Raw genomic sequence first — 21,327 nt, 5'->3', positions numbered from 1 at the left:
CCACCAGATGGATGCAGGATGCCATGGCCCCTAGGACCGAAACGTATTTTCTCACTGAGAGCCTGGTGTTTCGCCGTAGTCGGCTCGCTAGCTGATTGAGTCTTGAGGTTCTGTCGAGAGAAGGTTTCACTAGCCCTAACTGGGTCTCGAACTGTGCCCCCAGGAATACCAGCGTTCTCGATGGCTGCAGAGAGGATTTTTCGAAGTTTATGGCGAATTTCGTGAACGTTCTGGGGGAGGTCTTGAGCCCAAAGGGAAGAACCGTGAACTGGTAGTGAGTCTGTCCTATTACAAATCTCAGGAATTTCCTGTGTTTCCGACACATTGGAATATGGAAGTACGCGTCCTGTAAATCCAGGGACGCTAGAAAATCCCCCACTTGAACGGTGCGGATCACTTCCTGCAGAGTGAGCATCTTGAATTTTAGGCTCTTTAAAGACTTGTTGAGATCGCGTAAGTCTAAAATGGGACGCCATTTGCCGTTCGGCTTTTTTACAACGAAGTATCTTGAGTAGACTCCTTGACCTCTCTGTGATGTTGGAACTAATTCTATCACGCCCTTTGCTAACATGAGTGTTACCTCTTGTTGCAGTATTTTCAGATGGGAATGAGCGGTGAACGCAGGTGGAATGTGCGGAGGGCTGTGTTTGAATTGTAGAGAGTGTCCGTTTCTTATAGTGTCCAGCACCCATTGATCTGTCGTTATCTGTTCCCATTCGTCGACATATGCTGACACTCTTCCCCCCAGAACGGTGTGTTGTATGTCACTGCTGATCTTTATTTTGCTTGTCTCTCGACGACGACGGATAGGATGGTCTTTTCCTGGACGTCTGGAAGTTACGGCGTCGGTTTGCCGTTTGGGAAGCACGTCTGTATCCCTGGGAGGGGTAAGCCGACCTGCCAAAGGATCTGTCTCCAGACGCAGAGAATCTGGAATTACCTGAAGCCCCTCTAAAGGGACAAAAAGACTTGTAGCTTCGGCCACTCTGGAGGGCACCCAATGAACGTGCCGTGTCCGAGTTCTCTTTCATTCCCTTTAGGGCTTCGTCCACCTTCTCACCGAATAGAAGGTCTCCCTCAAAAGGCATATCTAAAACTTTGTATTGTACCTCTGGCCTGAAGTAGGTACACTTAAGCCATGACTGTCGTCGTAATACGACCCCATTATTGACTTGCTAGAAGCCTGACTCAGCGAGGTCCACCGCGATGTTTATTGCATGATTTGAGGCTTCCTCACCCTCTCGGACAAGTAACATCGCTGCCTTCCTATGCTCTTCCGGAAGATGATCAAGCAACGGAGCTAGCCTGTGCCACATCTCCCTGTCGTATCTGGCTACAATCGCCAGAGAGTTTGCGGCCTTTACTGTGGTTGCTCCCACGGATAGCACTTTTTTGCCAAAGGCATCCTGGCATCTCGCTTCGTTTTCAGGCGGAGTCGTGCACTTGTGCTGGGCCTTAGCCTTTCTCGCCGCTGCCGCCGACACCACCGAGTCTGGCGTTGGTTGGGAGGATAAACACTTGGGGGTAGACTCTGGAGCCTTAAACTTTTTCTCGAGGCGTCCTTTCACTGCCGGCTCTGAAAAAGGGTGACGCATTGTCTGCAACCCCTCCTTCCACACGTGGTCTAGTATTGGTATTGAGAACACGGACCTCCTTCTCTTACCCATGTGGTCGAACAAAAAACAATCCTTTTTCTGTTCTTCCTGGGACAAACCAAATTCTTTACACGCCTTCTCCATCATAGAAAGGAATGATGCAATGTCGTCCGGAGGGGACGGGTGAGCTGGGCTTCTAGGGGTTTCCAACTCCACCTCTGACTCCCAGGTTGGATCCCTGGAGGGGGATGATGAGATATCCGACATGGCTCCTGTGTCAGACTCCGAATCTGGCAGCTCACCTTCCTCTTGTGCCAGAGCTGAGATTGGCGTGCGTAGGTGCGTCGGTGGATGGGACGGGCCCGGCTCGTCGACGGGTGACTGTGGCAGGTTTGGCTGAGGCAGTCTCTGGTCCAACGACTGTAGCAAGGACTGAAGCGTGGACAGAATTTCCAGCGAGAAAACAGATTGAGGATTGAGAAGAGGGGCAGATACCGGTATACCGGATCCCCTCTTCGACGACTTGTCGGCCACTCGTAGCCCTAGGTCTGCTGGGCCAGCTATTCTCTCGCTCTCAGCCTGTTCTTGTAGCAAAGTATCCGGGGGGATCGGTTCAAAAACTTCCGGCCTCCAGGCCTCTTGTAGAACCCCCGTCGACGAGGTCATCGTCGCCGCCGTTGTCGGTGAGACGGTGGATGCCACCTGCGTCAGTGGCAGGGTGGGGGGCGATGACTGGACCGCCGTCGACGACGGTGATTTAGCAGGTGGTTTAGGCGGTCCCGCCTTTTCCACGCTTGGCCTGCTTTTACTCGACTCTCGACTCGTGGTCGATCGATGATGATCGCCCGAGGAGGATTTCGGCCTTTCCTTTTCATGCTTTTTTGATGACCATGATTTTTTTGACGAGGAGTCTCTAGCTGAGTGACTCCCAGATGACTCTTTTTCCGTCGGTCGAGATTTCTTCGCCGGTGGTTCCGACGAGGTAGCGCGGCGTGATGTTTTTGCCTTGTGTGGAGCCTACCTCCGAAGGGGGGTATGCCCCCGCTCTGTCATTCAGCCATGCCACCAGCCGTCGACTCCGGTCTTTGAGGGTTTTTTGAGAAAACCCTTTGCATATGTCGCAGTTATCCGCGGAATGATGAGGGTGGAGGCAATATATACAATCCATATGTCCGTCCCCCTCGTAAACTTTTTTCAAGCCGCACGTCGCACACGGACGGAACAGCGCTTTTCCTGACATGGAGGACATTTTCTCTAACTCCAACTCCAGGTATACAACCTTGTACAAAATAGTAAGACAACGCGAGGAGATCCCACTACTTTGGAGACGGTTGAAATCTGAAGGGGAGCCGCGGGGGCGGGCCTCTTATACTGGGACGGCCTACGGAGCATGCGTAGGCGGGTCCTAAAAGGACGTAGATAGGACACAAAAGTGTCGGAAGTTTTCCTATAGGAAAAGGCTATATATGTGTACCGAGGGGTCCCAGTCTGACGACGGGGAATATTCCAAGCATGTCAATCCATGAAAGATCCAATGCTGGAGAATAACAGCGGTCTTGAGATTTTTACGGAAGACCCAGTATGATTGTTTCGATCTTAGAGCCACGGGTAGTGCATTCTAGTTCTTGAAGGCAACAACCGTGAAGCTTAGCCCTCCAGTTCTCTTTAGTCTGAATCTTGGAGTGATGTTCCGGTGGGCATAGACGGAACAGGACGGTCTTGAAGATTACACTTTGAGTTTGTTGGATAGGTAGAAAGGGGCAGCATTAGAGAGGCATTTGTGGGTAATGGCTAGTGTTTTGAAGATAATACGTTCACGTACAGCCGCCAAGATGTGCTCCCTTTTGGGGATATTAAGCGCAGCCCTAAGTGCATTATTATGAATAACCTGGAGTTTAATATTTTGAGTGGAGGTACCGGCAAAAAGAACATTACAATAATCCAATCTAGAGCCAATAAGCACTCAGGCGATGTTGAGGCAACTGTCCGAGGACAGGAAGGGTCTACTGGCATGGATTAACTTGTTGAAGTATGTAGCAGAAGAAGCAATAGCATTGACTTGTCGTGTAAGCGATAGAGTGGCATCCAAATGGACACCCAGCATGGGTCTGGCATGGATTAACATGCTCATGAATATTCCCAGTCGTCTGGCATGGAATCCTCGGTAAAAGAAAAAACAATTTCACTTACAAACTGTATTTCTCCTCTAAACCAATCACTGACCTCTGGGTCATACTGTCCCCAGCCAATGACTGCCCTCTACCTAAGCCCCTCCTCTGGCAGCCATCTTCAGATTTGGTAACCGCGTAAAGTGGCAGTATGACCAAGAAGAGCCACAGAGGGGTAGGAGGGATGGTTTGCATGTGAATCCATGCCAGCCCATGTGGGAGAACAACAGTTTCAGGTATGTAACTTGTTCTTTCACCAGCATGGGGTGGGTCTGGCAGGGGTTCACATGCTCATGAATAAAGAACACATAGCAGTACAATACTACACAACCACAGGAGGTGGCAAGGCTCAACAGAAGCGATTACTCTTACCTCCGGAACAGGCTCACATTCAAGCGAACAGGTCGTGTAGCACTGCTCGGCCGACCCTGGACTCCTCCCTGGAATCCTTGTCGATGCAGTAGAATCTCATGAAGGTGTACGTAGACCTCCACTTAGCAGCCATGCAGATGTCTATCAGGGGCCCAACAGACAGGAATGCTGCTGTCGCAGCGATTGCTCTGGTGGAATGTGCTCTCGGACGGCCGAGAAGCGGTCGGTTTGCCAACCGGTGACAGTGTTTGATACAACTGGAAAGCCACCTGGAGATGGAAGTCTTGGACAAGGCCTTCCCATGGTTCACAGGACCAAAGTTCATGAATAGTTGAGATGTCTTCTGAAAACGCTTTGTACTTGCCGCGTAGCACTTCAGAGCACAAGCCACATCCAGCGAGTGCAAAGCCCTTTCAGCCGGCGACCAAGGTTTCGAAAAGAACACAGGCAACACCAAAGACTCATTGAGGTGCAACTCCAACTGAACCTTTGGCGTGAAGGAGGGGTGCGTCCGCAGCACCACCCTCAAGTCGTGAAAAGTACCGTTTGAAGGATAGGGCCTGGATCTCACTCAAGCTCCTGGCAGATGTGATGGCCACAAGGAAAGCCGTTTTCCATGACAGGAACTTGAGAGCGGCCTGATGCATAGGCTCGAAGGAGACCCTTGTGAGCCTCGTCAGTACCACAGCCGGGGCAGGCGCCTTCACCGGCGGGAATGATCGAAACAGTCCTTTGAGGAACTCCTTAATGAGATGATGGGACAAAAGAGAAGACCGTCCTGGAGAACTGGTGTAGCGGGAGATAGCCGCCAGATGCACCATGATAGGGGAGTGCGCCAGCCCCCCCCTTGGCCAAGAACAAGTACGGAGGAATCAGCCGAGGGTTGATCTTCTGTGACCGGCACCACGTTGCGAAACGCTTCCACTTGTGCACGTAGCACTTAAGAGTCAACAACGCTCTGGCCCTGCAGTCCGCGGGAAACTCGTAACCTCCGAACCCTAAGGCTGCAGAGCCAAGCCTTCAGGTTCAGTGACTCTGGATCATGATGTAGGATTGCACCTCCTTCTCTGGCAAGCAGATCCGCGACCACTGGCAGCTTGACCGGGGGCCGGGGGGACGTTGATGGGCTGAGAAGATCCGGTACCAAATCTGCCTCGGACACGCTGGTGCGATGAGAATCATCCTGCATCGGCACTGTTTGAATTGATTGATAACTCACAACAGGAGAGGCAATGGAGGGAACGCGTACAAGAACAGGACTTCCCACGGGAAGAAAACTGCATCCCCCATGCTCCTCGACTGGTGGAAACTGCTGCCAAATTTCTGGCATTTGGAATTATTCGCAGTGGCAAAATGACCGATCTGGGATCTGCCCCGTTTGAGGAAGAGGCAGTCGACCGGATATTGTCGAAGTTCCCACTCGTGGCAGGAGTGTAGCTCCCTGCTGAGGGAGTTAGCGATGGTGTTCTTGACTCACGCAAGGTGAAAAGGGATGAGGAACATCTCTTTGGTGACAGCCCAGTGCCACAAGTCCTGCGCCTCTCAGGAGAGCCCTGGGGATATGGTGACCCCTGCTTCCTGATGTAGAACATTGTGGTGGTATTGTCCATGAAGACCCTCACCCTTTTGCCCTCGCTGGACGGAAGGAACAACTTGAGGGCCCAGAACACTGCCCGCAGCTCAAGGACATTGATGTGGAGATCCCTCTCCTCCGGCAGCTACAAGCCACTGGCGTGAGACATCCGGTGTGGGCACCCGAACATTCCAGGGAAGCGTCTGTGGTGACCGTTAACGGATTTTATGACATGGCACACCCCCAGTCAGGGACTTCTTCCACTGACCATGAATGTGGCACACAATAAAAACACCTTTCTATTTTTATTTGAACCCTGGGTTCTTTCTTGAGAAGGCACCCAACCCGGCTCACACCCACCTTAACAAATACCCTGTGTCGCAATGGACCAAGAACCAGACCAGTGTGTAACAATGAAATATTTATTTATTTTTAAAATTCAAATGAAAAATTAGGGCAAAACAAAATTTAGGGCAGCAGCCACCATGGTGTGGCAATACAGGAATACAAGGAATGCAGGCGAGCTGTGCTTTAATTAGAGAGGCAACTTAAATAGCCAACTTTGCTATACAAGTGCCAATTTGATTAGCAAACCTAAAGAATTGCATAGCAAATTGCTGTGCGACACTGCTTATTTTATGCTTTGCGATGCAGACATTTGTCTATCACTGTTTATGATGAAGAAATATAATAGACTTTAAAAAAAGAAAAAAAAGAAAATGGCTAACCACAAGAGGGAAGTTGTCTCAAACAAATAAAAAAAATATGCTGCGGAAAAGTAAAACAATACCAAATCTATATTCTACACATGGATGAACATGCACCACAAACCTACATGGTATATCAAATTTAGAACCATGGATATTTGTAATAGTGATTTATAACCCAAATTGCAGACATCAAGAACACATACAGAACCACAGTCCATGTGACTTGTATACTTTCACAAATGATTGAAGTAAAATAATCCAAGTATGTTGCTAGGAGTAATAATTAAGCCTTGTGTCATGGACCAAGCCTGCTACTTTGATGGTTAAATCTTGAAACAGTAGATGCAATATTGGTTTTCACTTTCATAGTTTTTCCCACTTGATGAGGGTATTACATGAAATGACAAATCTAGGCATAACCTTTCTCTGTAGAGATATTACTTAAATATGTTGATTAATAAACAGATGAACAGCTATTAGAATGCTGTTTCTTGTTCAGATGAAATATAAGATTCCTGACGAGAGGAATAACCTTCCCAAAATAGGTACAGTACAATGCAGTTTGGTTTGTAAGGTTGCTTATCTGTGAATACCATTTTAAACAATAACAAGGAACTCAACAAAAATCCAATAAGGTAACTTCATTATAGAAATACCTTTATGAAGTGAGACAAGTAACTGGAGTTCTATATGGCTCTATATTGAGTGCCATAACTATCAATTAAAGGGCTTAACCACATTAGTCTAGTCTTCAGATCCTCATGATAAACAAATGTATTCATCTTCATTAACAAATCAATCTTATTGGTATTGTCAATTATAATTATTTTGAAGTCATTATGGTTACCTGCGTCTAGGAGCTTCAGGTGAATCTGCAGGAGCCACTCCACGAGCCACAGATGCCAAGAATTCTTTCCTTTTCTGTTCCACAAGACATGCTGCCCGAATGATCTTGTGACGAGGGGTGCGAAGATAAGGCCTATTTACTTTTTGAGCTAGATCTTCTGTGACCATTTCTAGGTCTGTCTGTCATAAAGAAATAAACCAAATTCAGAAAAAAATATAAGCTAAAATATTTTCAGTTTTCCAAATATCAGTCAAGTTTAAATCACATACAATAGTGACAATTAAGCATACGTTTAAAATGGTTTATAGTGATTTTTTCGAATGACATTTTTTCGAATGACATTATCTTGAAAACATTTCGTTAAAAAGAATGGAAGATAGCCTTGTGAGGGATGCAATTAAAAAAAAATGGGAATAGAATGTTTTAATCACCATCTTGCTGATTTTTCAATTCTTCCCCCTGCAATAGAATCAGAACTGGGCAGACGCATTAGACTGTCTCATGAACCATCCACGCCCGTTACACAAAGAAAATATGGCGTTGAAAATGTATTTCTCTTTAACAATGCGCCAAATTACTCATATTCTGTCCCCACCCGCTATACTGTCCAAAGTGATGAGTGTAAAATTGGGAATATATTCACCCCTAGTATACCCTCTATGATGACGCTCCCTGTGCAACACAACAGTTCCCCCATCTCTGAAAAGTCAGATATACAGCCATCTCAAGCCATCAATTCTCATGAATGCTCTCCATTACCACAACTAGCTACATCGGGTCGTACCACCGATGACATGTATGCATCGAAAACTCTGCCCTCTAGTGACCTGCCGTTCAATCCTGAGGCTTTCCCAATCATTATTCGGATACTGAATTTGTTAGATAAGGGACACAAACGAACTCATGAGGAAGTTAGATATCTCCAAATTCAAACCACTGAATTGACTGCTAAGCTAAGCAAAATAGAAGGGCTGCTCTTTACCTGTAAGATATCTCCAAGGCTATTTCTACTCTAACCCTGAACGACGACAGTGTCATCTAGCAACAAATCTACTCAGACAAAAACCTTTGCGGAGGTTGTTTCAGATAGTCCGAAACCCATGCTACAGGATTCAATAGTTCTTGATCCAACGCTTCCGCAATTGGTAGCTCTTAATGCGGCAAATATTGCCGAATTGCTAATTGCGATTAAAGCGGTCCATAGTATACCTATGGCCCTATCTGTCTCAAATAATCAGAACCTCCAGAAAATTTTGCGGCACAAAAAAAGAAAAAAATTGCGGCACACAACTGCGTTTTTTGCGGTATTTTCTAACGTTGAAAAATATATCATTTAACATCTTTTTTAGCCTAAAACCAAGTAATTGCAAGGCTTTTGTTAGTGAGGAACAAAATGTTGTGTTCTGTCTGGCCACGCTCTGTAGGACAGCCAGGTCGAGTCACCACAGCCTAACATTTTGGATTGTGGCGGGGGAGCGGGGATATTACCTGATCAGCTCCATGGAAATGGTGCTGCTCCACTACTTCCAGCAGACAAGTGGAAAGCAAATAAACAGATAGGCTTGAATTCAAAAGTGTAACCCTGGTTGAAGCCCATAGGTTTGCTTTTCGCTTGTCCTATGACCCCAGGAGAGAGGGGGAACAACTCTACACTTCTCCATGGAAGCAATCCATGAGGCCCAAGACAAAGGGGCAATGCAGTGGCAGTAACTACAAGCCCATAATACCTAGCCAAACAATGAACTCTCTTAGGTGGTCATCATTCCTTGGTTATGCCACCCACACATGGTGACTTAACACACCCACAAACAGAAATGAAACATCAGAACACTACCAGGGGTCAAGTCCTACTAATTAAAGTGGGGGGACTCATCAACAAATGCAATGGCATGTGATGTCATCAGAAACTAACATATCAAGGTGAAATATGCATATAACATTAAATTGGCTTTGCATAACCACCGAAACTGCACAGGACGAATGGCATTTCCTTTCATAAATTTAAACACCCAATTTTGTGCCCAATTGGTGTCATACAGCCCAGCCTTGATTGAAGGCTGGGCTGCATGATACAAACGCTCGTAGCTGTATTCGTTTTCAAATTGCTTTACAATTGGTATCATGCAGCCCATGATACCAATTGTAAAGCAATTTGAAACGGATACAGCTACGAGCGTTTGTATCATGCAGCCCAGCCTTCAATCAAGGCTGGGCTGCATGATTCAAGGCTGGGCTACGCTCGTAGCTGTATTCATTTCAAATTGCTTTAGAATAATTGTAAAGCAATTTGAAACGAATACAGCTACGAGCGTAGCCCAGCCTTGAATCAAGGCTGGGGTGGATGATACCAATTGAAGACTCGTAGCTGTATTAATTTCAAATTGCTTTACAATAATTGTAAAGCAATTTGAAATTAATACAGCTAGGAGAGTCTTCAATTGGTATCATGCAGCCCAGCCTTGAGGCTGGGCTGCATGATACCAATTGTCGACGAGCGTCAGAAAGCATTAATTTTATGCTTTCTTTTCCGGCACTCGACAGGAAAGTATTACTTTCCTGTCGAGCGCCAGTAATGAAAACAGTCCAGTGGCCTCTTTGGGTGAGTTGGGGGCAGATGAGCGGACAGGCCAGTGCTTACCTGGCTACCTTCACCAACTCAGTCAGCTCGGCAGGGCGGGCACTCAAAGAGCCTTGGAGGTGCCTGGGGTCACAGCCAAATGCTGTGCACCTCCCAGGCCTGCGTGACCCTCCCCCAATCCTGGGCCTGCAACGCAGAGCCAGAGGTGTTAACCCTCAAGCTGCTGTAATCAGCAGTCAGCTGTGTTCGCTCTAAATCATTAAATGAGTGCATAAAAAGACACACTAAGCTAACGTGTCTTTTTCACGCTGATTTAATGATTTATATCGGCAATTGCGGGAAATGGCAAATTTTGCGATTTTTTTGGCAAATCGCAAAATCGCCATAAGGTGGATGGTCTGAATAATGCTGATGTTCCTTCTCTTCATGACCCCCCCCCCCAAAACCTTATCTCCAGGCAGTCCCTCGGCTCTTACAGACTTAATTGATTTATCTGATGCTGATATTGAGCCCGAAAACATCTGGTGATAAGCCTGCTGATGCTAGCTGTCCTAGCGCAACGCCTTTGGTTGTTCTTACTAGAAAACAAAAAAGAGCACTGGCTAGAGTGGAAAACGTAAGGCAACAGATAAAATATTGAAGCAAAAAACAGAAAAAAGTCTAAAAATCAAGCCGCTCTTAAACTTGATCGACATAATTCTAACATCAAAGAGATATGTAATTTATCTGGTGGTGATGGTACTATTGACTTGAACCAATTAAACGCTGAGTCCAAAGCAGTGCTTAATCTTTCTGAAAATGCCTTTGCATCTGATTGTAGACCTAAAAAACCTTGTTTGAAATCTGGCAAAGAGGAGCAAAAGCTTTCACTTAAACAAAAGCAACCGATGCTTGATATTTTCAAAGATGAAGGATCCTCTATCCCTTGGCCTCTCGTTGACGATGCCACGCATGTCCCCAAACAATCAATGCTATCTAAGTTTTACCCTATGCTCGCTCTAAAGAAAACTGACAGAGTGAAATTTGGCCTGTGTAATGATGATTCTTCCAAAGATCCAGTAAAACTTCAAAAACAAAAAGGAAAAAGGGATCATAGTTACACCGAACGCTATCTTGGCTAATAAAGCGGTAACTCAAGATAAAAATGTAGTAACGCCACAGGTTGTAAATCCGATTCAGGACCTTGTTAGTGACTGTCCTTGGACCGCCCCTCCAGCGGCCGACTGCATTTCCTTGCAAAAAAGTCCAAGCGATGCAGTTGTAGCCAATTCGGCCATTGAACTTAATTCAGCAGTTGCAATGGGATGGGAAAGTATTATAGAGCGTCATGGCAAAGCAAGGTTAAATCGATCTTACTTCATTACCGCATTGCAAGAGATTCCTGCCCTTAGAACAATCAGATCAAATGATATAGATTGGGTCAAACTCGCATCTGTTAATAATAACAAAATGATCTGTAGATATAATTCCTCTCTTATCATGAAACTAATTTGGGAACAAAAGGAAGATCTGACTACAATAGGGCTAGTAGCCACGTTATTTTACTCTATTGATGATGTTGAAACATTTGTCAATACTCCCAGAACCGTGATCCAGAACCCTCTCAGCCAGAATGCTCAAGGAGGGCCCTCAAGAACTGATGATAACACTCTAAAACAACTGTTGACCATTGTGTCCGCACTGAAGGGCATTCAAATGTTGGAATCTCCTCCTGCTCCACCAGATCTGCAAGCGGGTCCGTTAGGGCATTCTTAGCTCTGATGAGCTAACTATTGTCTCATGGAATTCCTGTGGACTAAACAACTTCAGAACTTGGATTAACCAAAGTATCTGTTTTCAGCCAGATGTTTTTTTACAGTAAACCATGTGCCAATTACCTTTCACTATTGAAGGTTTTCTTGTATATACGCAGGAAGCTTTGCGTGGTCTGCTGGGACGACCTTCGGGTGGGTTGGCCATCTTGGTAAATACTGTATGCAAATGTGTTTCTAAGTTGATTAGTCGATCTCATGGTCTTTTGGCTGTTGAACTAATTCCAGATGAAATTTCGGCTACTGTTGTCTTGCTGATTTACATTTATTGGAATAGGTTGACTTCTACTCTTGATTCTTTCTTAGATGAAGTGAACTCTGTACTAGAATCTGCAATTGCAGCCAACCCTTTGGTTAAAATAATTGTTGGTGGCGATTTTAATGCCTTTCGTTATGATGCTCTACAATGTGTTAATGCTTTGACACCACTTCATTCTGTTCTCTCTGCAAGAAATGGGCAAACATGGTTAGATTTTTTTCTAGAATGGGATATTCAACCACCCCCTGCTATTCTGAACCCTTATAATTACACTTGGCACAGGGGCAAGCATAAATCGTTGATTGATTTCTTTTTTCTCTCTTCTTGTCTATATCCATATATTGCTCCTGTGACTATTCTTAATCCGGATTTAGGCGACCATATGATTATCAAACTAACTGTACGTCTACCATTTGCCCGATTCTCTGTGAATCCTTGTTTAACTCTACTTGAACCTGATAAACAGTTTGTCTGTCCGTTGGAGTTTCAAATGCTGTCAAAGATTTTTTTAAAAGATTGCTGCTGATCGTAAAATTGTCACTTGCTTAGATGGAAGCTCTCTTCCACTGTTAAAAATTGAAGCCAACAACATGAGTCGCATTCATTCTCACTTAACCAAAACGGCCCTAGAAAACCAGTTTGAAGTTTCTCTGATTTCGAGCCATGGACATTCATACAACACCGCACTTGCCAACTTAAAGAAAGAAAAAAATCGTATTGTTAAAGGGATATTGTGATTTGAACCTTTTTCCAAATTAACTTTGATACAAGTAAGGAAAATTAAGCAGACTTACAAAAACAAAATTAAATTGCTGAAAACTTCTCTGTATATTGCTGATAACCAAAAAATATTCTATCATTTGCTCAAGCATGACACTAGACAAGTGTGGTCGACTCTGCCCTCTAGAAAATCAGACCAGATACCTGATATTCAATCTGTAATTCCCGCAGATGTCTGGACGAGCTACATTAAGCAGAAATACCAGATGCCTGTTCGTTTTGACTTGCTTAAAGGTAATCAACCTAAAATAGTACCCAGTATGCTCTCGAGAGGGACTATTAGTGACATCATTGATGCCATTGGAAAATTAAATAACTCCAAAGCGCCTGGCCCTGATGGGCTACCTCCATGGGTTTATAAATCTGATCCTTCTTTCTGGGCACACCTTCTGAAGATCTGATTCGATTTGATTCTCCAAACTGGCACCATTCCACCGTCTTGGTGCTCAGCCCACATCATTCCTATCTACAAGGAAGGCCCTCCTGATCTTCCAAGTAATTATCGCCCAATAGCTCTCACTGATGCTTCTTCGAAGATTTTCTCGTTATTGCTTTTACGGGAGCTTCAAGCCTCCATTGATCAACATTCTCTTTTGTCTGTCTATCAGGTCGGCTTTCGTAAATACATTGGTTGTCCACTCAATGCCACTATCTTAGCACACCTCCAGGCACAGACTTTTAATTCTCACATGGGGCCAGTGTACATGGCTAGCTTGGATCTGACAGCCGCTTTCGATAGCGTGATTCGAGAAATTCTTTGGGCCAAATTGATCCATCTGGGCATCTCCTACTCTCTGGTTGCTTTGATCGCTCTTTTGCATCAACACACCACGTATCGCATACGTTTAAATCGCAATGGCGCGTTAACCAACGCAATCCCTACAGAAATAGGAATCAAGCAGGGCTGTAACATGGCGGCTGTCCTCTTTAATCTTTATTTGCAAGGTATAGACCTGCTCTGGAAAGATCAAGTTGTTTTCCCCGCTAAATTGGGGTCCATCAAGTTGGACTGGATTGGTTTCACAGATGATCTGTTATTTTTCGATCGGACACCGTTGGCCTGCAAAAAAAACTTGATCTGTTTGACGAATTTGCAACGGCGCATAACCTTACAGTTACTCCTGCTAAATCATTCATACTAACTTTCTCTCGTAGGCATTGTAAGGTAAATACATATTCTTGGTCCCTACATGGAACTGCTCTCACTTACTCGTCTACTATTCGATATTTAGGATATCCTCTAACTGACACTTAATCCATATGCATGTGGAAAACCTATCTCAACAACAAAATTAAAATGCTTTCTTCTCAAATGAAAATCTTTTATCATAAATATTGTTTATTTTCATTACTGCCCCTTATTCAATTCTACTTATTAAAAGTAGAACCAATACTCTTATATTCTCTTGACATATGTTCCTATGATATTGATGCCTTCTTAGATGTACTCCAGGGTAGATTGTGGAAGACTGTATTGGGCTTAGCCCAATCCATCCCGAACGTCATATGTCATGAAATTAATTTGCTTCCACTATCCGCAAAAAGAAACTGGAGAAACATACAAAACTATATAAAAATGACTGACCCACCCAAAAATACCTTATATGTTGAGCTTAATAAAATTCTGGACAATCCTTGTATCCGCTCATTGAAAAAAACAACCGATAAATTGAAGTCTATTCTGGAATCAATCAATGTAACTCCTTAGACTATGGCTATGCTCCTTCCTGCACAGAAGAAGAAATATGAACTATTCCATTGGTGTACCATGTCTGACGTGATGGGTACCTACTCTTCATACTCCGAATACAACATGTTTCGTAGGAAATGGGGTGATCGACCAAATTACTTAATCCAATTCCCCTCTTTTGCTGTAAGAAAAACATGTCTTCGCTTTCGACTAAATCAGCTACCCACGCTTACAAAAACCAAAAATTGAAATCGATTGAATGGAACTAACGGTTCAGACTATTGTCGCTTCTGTGCTTCTGTGGAGGTGAATGAAACACTCAAACATTTAGTAATATATTGCTCACACTTTGCAATATCTCGATCCCGAATCTTTGAGTTGAGTCCCCAGAGTCAGACATCTATCACCATGGAATCTCTTTGGAAACGTTGCATGGGAGGCACTAGCTTGCGTCTCACGCTTAAGTCGATTGAACTTCTTGCAATAATTGAACCAAAACTATATGAACTCTTATGTACTATATGAATAATTTTGTACTTGTACTGTTTTTTTTTTAAATGTGCCTATGGATTTGTATTGTACTTGATGATTGGGGTTTTTTTTTCCGCTTCTTGGGAATGTATGCTCTTTGAAAAGATCTGCGTTCTTCAAATCTTTGATGTTTTTTTTTTTTTTTAATATGTTTATTTTAAACCAAGGCAGGACCATTTACATGCAGCATAGCATAACAAGCATCAACTTACCAATCGATAGCAAATCCCTATAGCTTGAGTCTACCCCCCCCTCGCACCCCAATGCCACCTTTCCCCGTTCCATGGGGCCGACCGCTGCCCCCGTCCCTCAGGCAGGCTCTTGATCCTTCAGAGTCCATCGAGCGTTGAGAGGTTTGAATGTTAGGGCGGGGAAACGTTGGTCGTACTCCAGCACTGGGGCCCATAAGTTCTGGAAGCGATGCAAAACTCCCGCCCTTGCTGCGGTCACTTTTTCTGCAATTAGGATGTCCCAAAGTTTACCCCACCAGTGGGCCATACAGGGGCCGTCCGGGGATTTCCAGAAGTGGGCTAGCACGATTTTGCCAGCCAGAAGGCAATGTGTCACTAGTTTCGCTCAGTTTCTGGAGTGGGGGTAGACCCCGGGGGTCGGGACCCCTAGCAGGACCATTTCGGGCTCCAAGGGGAGAGCACTCCCGGTGATTTGTTCAATTGTCGATAGGCACTGTTCCCAGAATTGTCGGATCTTTGGGCAAGCCCACCACATGTGGAAAAAGGAGCCGGGCTGGGAGCACCTCCTCCAACAGGAAGGGTCCACCCGCGGGTTCATGTGGTGTAGTCTGAGAGGGGGGTAATACCAACGTAGGAGCAGTTTGTATGCGCATTCTTTGTTGGTCACACAGGTAGAGGAGGAGTGGGTACGGGTCCAGATGTCCACCCAGGATTGGTCCTCGATCGGGTGGCCCAGATCGGCCTCCCCTTGCACCATGCATCACGTTCTTGCGCTTAGGAAGTCCCCCAAGAAGCGTCTGTATAGGGTTGAGACCTTACCCCGGGATGGTAGGTCCTTCAGCGTTAGTTCCAGGGAGGTAAGGGGGCGGATAGCCGCCCGGAGGCTCTGGGGGTGTGAGCACCAGTGACAGAGTTGGCAATACGTAAATCTGTCTGTTTCCTGTAGCTGAAACATCGCCTTACATTGTTCGAAGGTGCATGGCGGGTTTACGGCGTATAGCTGCTCCAGGGTCCAAAAGGCCGCCGTCGATCCAGTTCTGGAAGTTTCGGGGGTTCATCCCGGTGAGAAGTTTGGGTTGTGGAAGATAGGGGAGAGCGGGCTTTGCCCCCTTGGGATTCCTTTTTGCTTCAATGCCCAGTCCCATGAGCTCAACATATGCTTAGTGGTTCGCAGGAGCGTCTTCCAGCGTTCTCTCAAGGGGGGCTGGATATGTGTAAGGAATCGCAGGGGGAGCGGCAGTTGGGCTTGCTCAAGTTCCACCCATCTGGGGCAATCTTTAATGATTTGCCATGCCTGGATGTGTGCTAGCTGTGCCGCTACTCTATAGGCCCGAAGATCGGGGACCCCCAGGCCCTCCAATCTGGAGTTTCCAAGCAGGGTTTTGTGGGGGATCCTAGCTTTCTTGCCTCTCCAAATGAACTTCAGCATTTTCTTCTGCAGCTCCTGGAGAGCCCGCCTTGGGATAGCAACTGCAAGCGAGGAGCAGGCATAGAGAAATCGCGGCAGCAGGTTAATTTTTGCGGCAGTGATCCGCCCCATTAAAGAGATCTCCTGGGTGGCCCAGCGCTTCAAGTCTCCCTCCAATTCACTAAATAATCTGGGGAAGTTCACCTGATATGTGTTCTTGGGGTTCGCTGGGATGTGGACTCCCAGGTAGGGGATAGCTTGTTTCTCCCATCTGATCGGGCATAGCCTGGTTAGTATCTCTTGCGCCTCCTGGTGGAGGCCAATGCCCAGGCCTACTGACTTGGAGAAGTTGACAGCAAAGCTGGTGACCCTTCCGAAGCTGGCTATTTCCGCCAGGGCATGTTTATCTGAGGCGTTGGGATCCGAGAGCATCAGGAGAACATTGTCGGGGTGTAACGCCATCTTGTGCTGAGATGAACCTACTTGTGGGCCCTTGATGAGGTCATTCCGTCTGACTCTTTGGGCAAACAGCTCCATCGTTAGTGCGAAGAGGAGAGGCGATAGCGGGCAGCCCTGCCTTGTCCCGCAGGTCATGGGGATAGGGGATGATATGGAGCCGTTGATCCTCAGGAGGGTCTTGGGGGAAGAGTAGTTGGCCATTACCATAGATTGGAAGATTGGACCGAAGCCAAAGGCTCCCAGGGTGAGCTTCATGAATGGCTAGTCTACTCTATTGAAAGCTTTGGTGGCATCTAGGGCCATCAGGGCGAGACCTTGGGCGGAACGGTGGGCGATGTCTACCAAGTTCAGGGTTCTTCTGATGTTGTCCCCTGCCGCTCTATTACGGATAAAGCATGTTTGATCTGGATGGATTAGGGACGGGAGGATGTGCGACAGCCGGTTGGCCAAAATTGTGGACTAGAGGTTGGCGTCTATGTTCAACAGGGCGATTGGCCTGTACGAGGCCGGGTCTCTCGGGTCCTTCCCGAGCTGGGGGAGAAGGATAGTTGTAGATTCCTGCATTGATGGAGTCACCGAACCTGTATCCATAAATGAGTTGAAAAGCGCTACCATGGGGGGGGGAATCAGCTGGAATTTAAATAATTTGTAGAATGTCGGGGAAAAGCCGTCTTGAGGGCTTTAATGGCTTCGTCAACTTCCTCGTCCGTGATTGGGGCTTCTAGGGTCTCTCTCGTTGCAGTGGCAAGTGTGGCAGGGATGCCCCCTGTAGGTATTCCTCCTGTTTGGGTTGGTCCCGTGGGGGAGCAGACATTACTTGGGTTGGGTGGTCCACTGCCAGCCATAGTTTTTCTGCTTCCGAGTAGTGCGTCCTCCCTTGTGGGTCTCGGAGCCCCGTGATGGTGTTGGCTCGTCTCGTTTTGGCCAGTTTGGCTACTAGAAGCTTATTGGCTTTATTGTTCTTGGCATAGTAGAATGACCTATTCTTGGCCATCAACTGTGCAGTGTGTTCAGCGTAGTTCTTTCTAACTGTGCGGACGGCTCGGTGAGTCTTGGGGGACCACCCCTTCTTTTTCTGGGCCTCCTCTGCCATTCGTAGTTCCTCCTCGAGGGCTTGTCGGGTTTGTCGTCTGTTGCGGTAGAATGCCACCCCTTGCGCTATCAGGGAGCCCCTGATTACAGCTTTCATTGCATCCCAATTATTTGCGAGGGAGGTATCCGAGGCGTGGTTGTCCTCGAAGAAGTCTTTAATCGCGGTTGCGATCCAGTCCCTTACATATCGTTAAGGATCGGGTCGTAGAGTGACCATCTGCGAGTAGAGTCGGCTCTGGGGTCCTGGGTTCGAAGCTCCATGACTATTGGTGCGTGATCTGATAAGATTATTGGGCTGATGGAGACATAATTGGCAGAGGACAGAGTCTGGGGCGAAGTGAGGATGAGGTCTATCCTTGTAAAGGTGTTACGCTCACCTGACTCCCACGGAGGCGCTGGCCTGGTTCGCGCTGCTGTGACCTCTTCTAAGGTGATGCGCAGGGTTCGGAAGACGGACTGGACCGGACCCCCAAATCTGGCTTGTCGGCTCGCAGAAGTATCCTTCTGTAGGCGAAAATAGGGGATTAACTGTCTGCGGGGTAATGCAATCAGCCTCCCACTTTCCCCTCTCACCCTCCTTGAAACCCTTCTGTGATTTCTCGTAGCCTCTCACCTTAGGGTCTGGAAGGACGAGCTCTCCATCCTGCTTCTGATGCAGGGGCGCGTTGGTATCCAGTTACTTCACTGGATTTTCGGATTGGTGAGAACCAAACTTGCTTGGCTTCCAGGTAAGTTTTTTTGATAAGAGGTTCCCCTTGTGTCCATGCATTAATGTACTAATGCTAGTGTCTTTTTCCCCACAGGGGGCGGGGTACGGAATGCCGGGGAACAGGCACCGACCCGAGATGAGAGGTGAAATCCTTGTAGAAATCAGGTAAGTCTTTAATGAGCGTTTTTTGGTAATGTCTTTTCATTCGCTCATTAACGCTGATGTCTTTTTTTCCCCTTAGGGGCCGGGGTCCGGAAATGCCAGGATGCGGCGCGGACACGAAATGAAGAGGGAATGAATCAACAGGTAAGTCTTAACATAGAGATTTAGCTTTCCTTATTCCCTTCTCTCTCTCACCTTTTGTTCTGGTCTTTTTCTCCCTAGGCGCTGGGGCGTGACTGCGAATCCGGATGATCGCTGCTGAACATGGAGGCGCCCTGTAAAGGCGAGTGGAATGCGGCGCTGCAGCGATCGACGCGATGAGCTTTTAAATTAAAGTCTTCCTTTATAGGATTGTTGGCGAGATGTCTCCGGGATGCGGATTTAGCAGGTAAGGACTTTTCCTTCTTCTGTTCTCTTCTTCTCTTACTTTGCAGGTGATCCAGGATGCTGGCAGGCGTGGCAGAAGTCAGGATGCAGGAGCAGACACGGTGAGCGTCCAGCTGCTAGATGCAGAACAACGCGAAGCACGTGTGGCTGTTCGGGTGGGGTTTAAATAGCCTTGGCAGAAGTTCCAGGTATGTATCCTTCCTCCAATCAGGCATGTATCCTTCCAAGACCACGCCCGGCTGTTAAATTAGTCCCACAGGTAAAGTAGTTCCTTTCAGGCCTCAAGGAGGCCGGGATCCTGCAGCATGGTCTGCATCAGGTAAGTGCACCCAAGCATTCCCATAATGAGCCTGGCGCCTAAGGCGCCAGGACTGATGTCTTTTATGAGCCTGGCGCCATAGGCGCCAGGACACTGTCCAAAGGGCCCCTATATGGGGTTGCTGAGTCCTTCCTTGGGGACTGGATGTTCGCTGTCGGGGACGCCGGGCTTGAACCGGCTCCCCGGGAGCGGGCATCATGACAAAAGGTTCGGTGGGCGTGGGAGAAAAAGGAGAAGTCCCTTTTTGGTGGGGTGAAGCACCCGCCATGCGTCTACCACCTCCAAGGTTCTGAACAGGCGCAGGAGGCTAAGGGCCTGCGTGAAATCCCCCGGGGAGGGTGGGTGAGATTTATCCTTGGTGGGGTCTGGTACTCTGTTAAAGTCCCCCCCCATTATCGTCTGGCCTTCCGTGAAACCTGAGAGGACGGCTCCCAGGGTGTCATAGAAGCTTGCTTGTCCCGAGTTGGGCGCATAGACCGAGACAAAGGTATATAGGTCTCCCAGTAAGAGGCATTTAATTGCCACAAAGAGGCCCTCTGGGCAGGTTATGGAGTCCAGGATTTGGGGCTTTAGGTCTCTTCTGAAGAGAATCGCCGTGCCCCGCTTTTTGCAACCCCCCGAGGCGAGGAATTGCAGGGGGTAAATATGGGAACGTAGGGGACCAAAGTCTGCTGGGAGGAGGTGTGTTTCTTGTAGCATTGCCACCCCCGCTTCCTCATCTTGCAGTTTCTGTAAGATCGATTTGCTTTTGGCGGGGGAGTTCAGCCCGTTAACGTTTAGCGAGAGACACTGCAATGTCTGCAATTCTCGGGTTTGGGGCCCAGCTGCATCGCGCTCTGGTGGGAGGGAGCTAGAGGGAACCTGGTCAGATGCCATTGTGGGTGCGGGTTACGACTGAGTTGTCCTGCTCCTGGGTTTTTAACAGAAGCCCTTAATGGGGGGCTAACTTTTTAACTGGCGGGGTGGTCGACACTGTGAGAGTGACCGAACCCCTGGCCAACGGGGCCAGTTGAGATATTAAGGAAACTTGGGTTTCCAAGGACATCAGGGTGGAGCGAACCTTGGAACGGCATTGGCCATGGGTGAAGCCTGCCGTGTTGAGCTGTAGTAATCTTCGGCAGCGTCGGAAGGGGCAAGACATTATAAGAGGGGGGGGCAGGACCCCTGGATTGATAGTGTGACACTGGTTCCAGTTGCATGGCCTGGGTGCCCTTTTATCTCTTCCTGTTGTTTCAGGAAGCTTTCGACCATGCTGTCCGTCTGGGCCTTGGAGCAGGGGTGGAATCCCGGTTCCCGGATACCTCCGAGGTCGACGGGGCGAGGGAGGAAAGGTGCATCATCCTGATGGCATCCTCCAGGTGGGCAATCCTCCGCAGGGTCCCGTTAAATGAGAATTGCAGGGTCGTTGGGAAAAGCCATCTATTCCGGACCTGTCGTTCTTGGAGGAAAAGGGCTAGGGGTCGTTGTGTCCTCCTCCTCTGAAGGGTTAGGAGCGAGAGATCTTGGTAGATCTGGAGGCGCGAACCCAGAAAAGCGAGCTCATCCTTGGATCAGCTGATGGCGGATATTGCCTCTTTCGTGGAGTAGAAGTGGACCCTGGTGATGACATCTGGAGAGGGGTCCGATTCTACCCCCCCGGCGTGGGCGCAGTCTATGGGTGCGGTCCAGCAATAATAGGGCGTTGTC

At 47.4% G+C, this 21,327-nt stretch overlaps 1 protein-coding gene across 4 annotated transcripts in view; it reads right to left on the bottom strand.

Annotated features, from left to right (window-relative positions):
- ANKIB1 (ankyrin repeat and IBR domain containing 1) overlaps window positions 1-21,327 on the bottom strand; it is a 2,153,692-nt gene that overhangs the window by 504,373 nt on the left and 1,627,992 nt on the right. For all 4 annotated transcript variants that reach the window (XM_069648430.1, XM_069648432.1, XM_069648433.1 and 1 more), the window contains exon 16: window positions 7,266-7,444. In XM_069648430.1, the coding sequence (XP_069504531.1) occupies window positions 7,266-7,444 (179 nt within the window). The remainder of the gene's footprint in view (window positions 1-7,265; window positions 7,445-21,327) is intronic.

The sequence above is a fragment of the Ambystoma mexicanum genome, chromosome 2q (genome assembly GCF_040938575.1).
Source record: "Ambystoma mexicanum isolate Mex_15411 chromosome 2q, UKY_AmexF1_1, whole genome shotgun sequence".
Taxonomy (NCBI): domain Eukaryota; kingdom Metazoa; phylum Chordata; class Amphibia; order Caudata; family Ambystomatidae; genus Ambystoma; species Ambystoma mexicanum.
The sequence above is the reverse complement of the archived record's forward strand: the minus strand, read 5'-3'. Positions and strand labels throughout refer to the sequence as shown.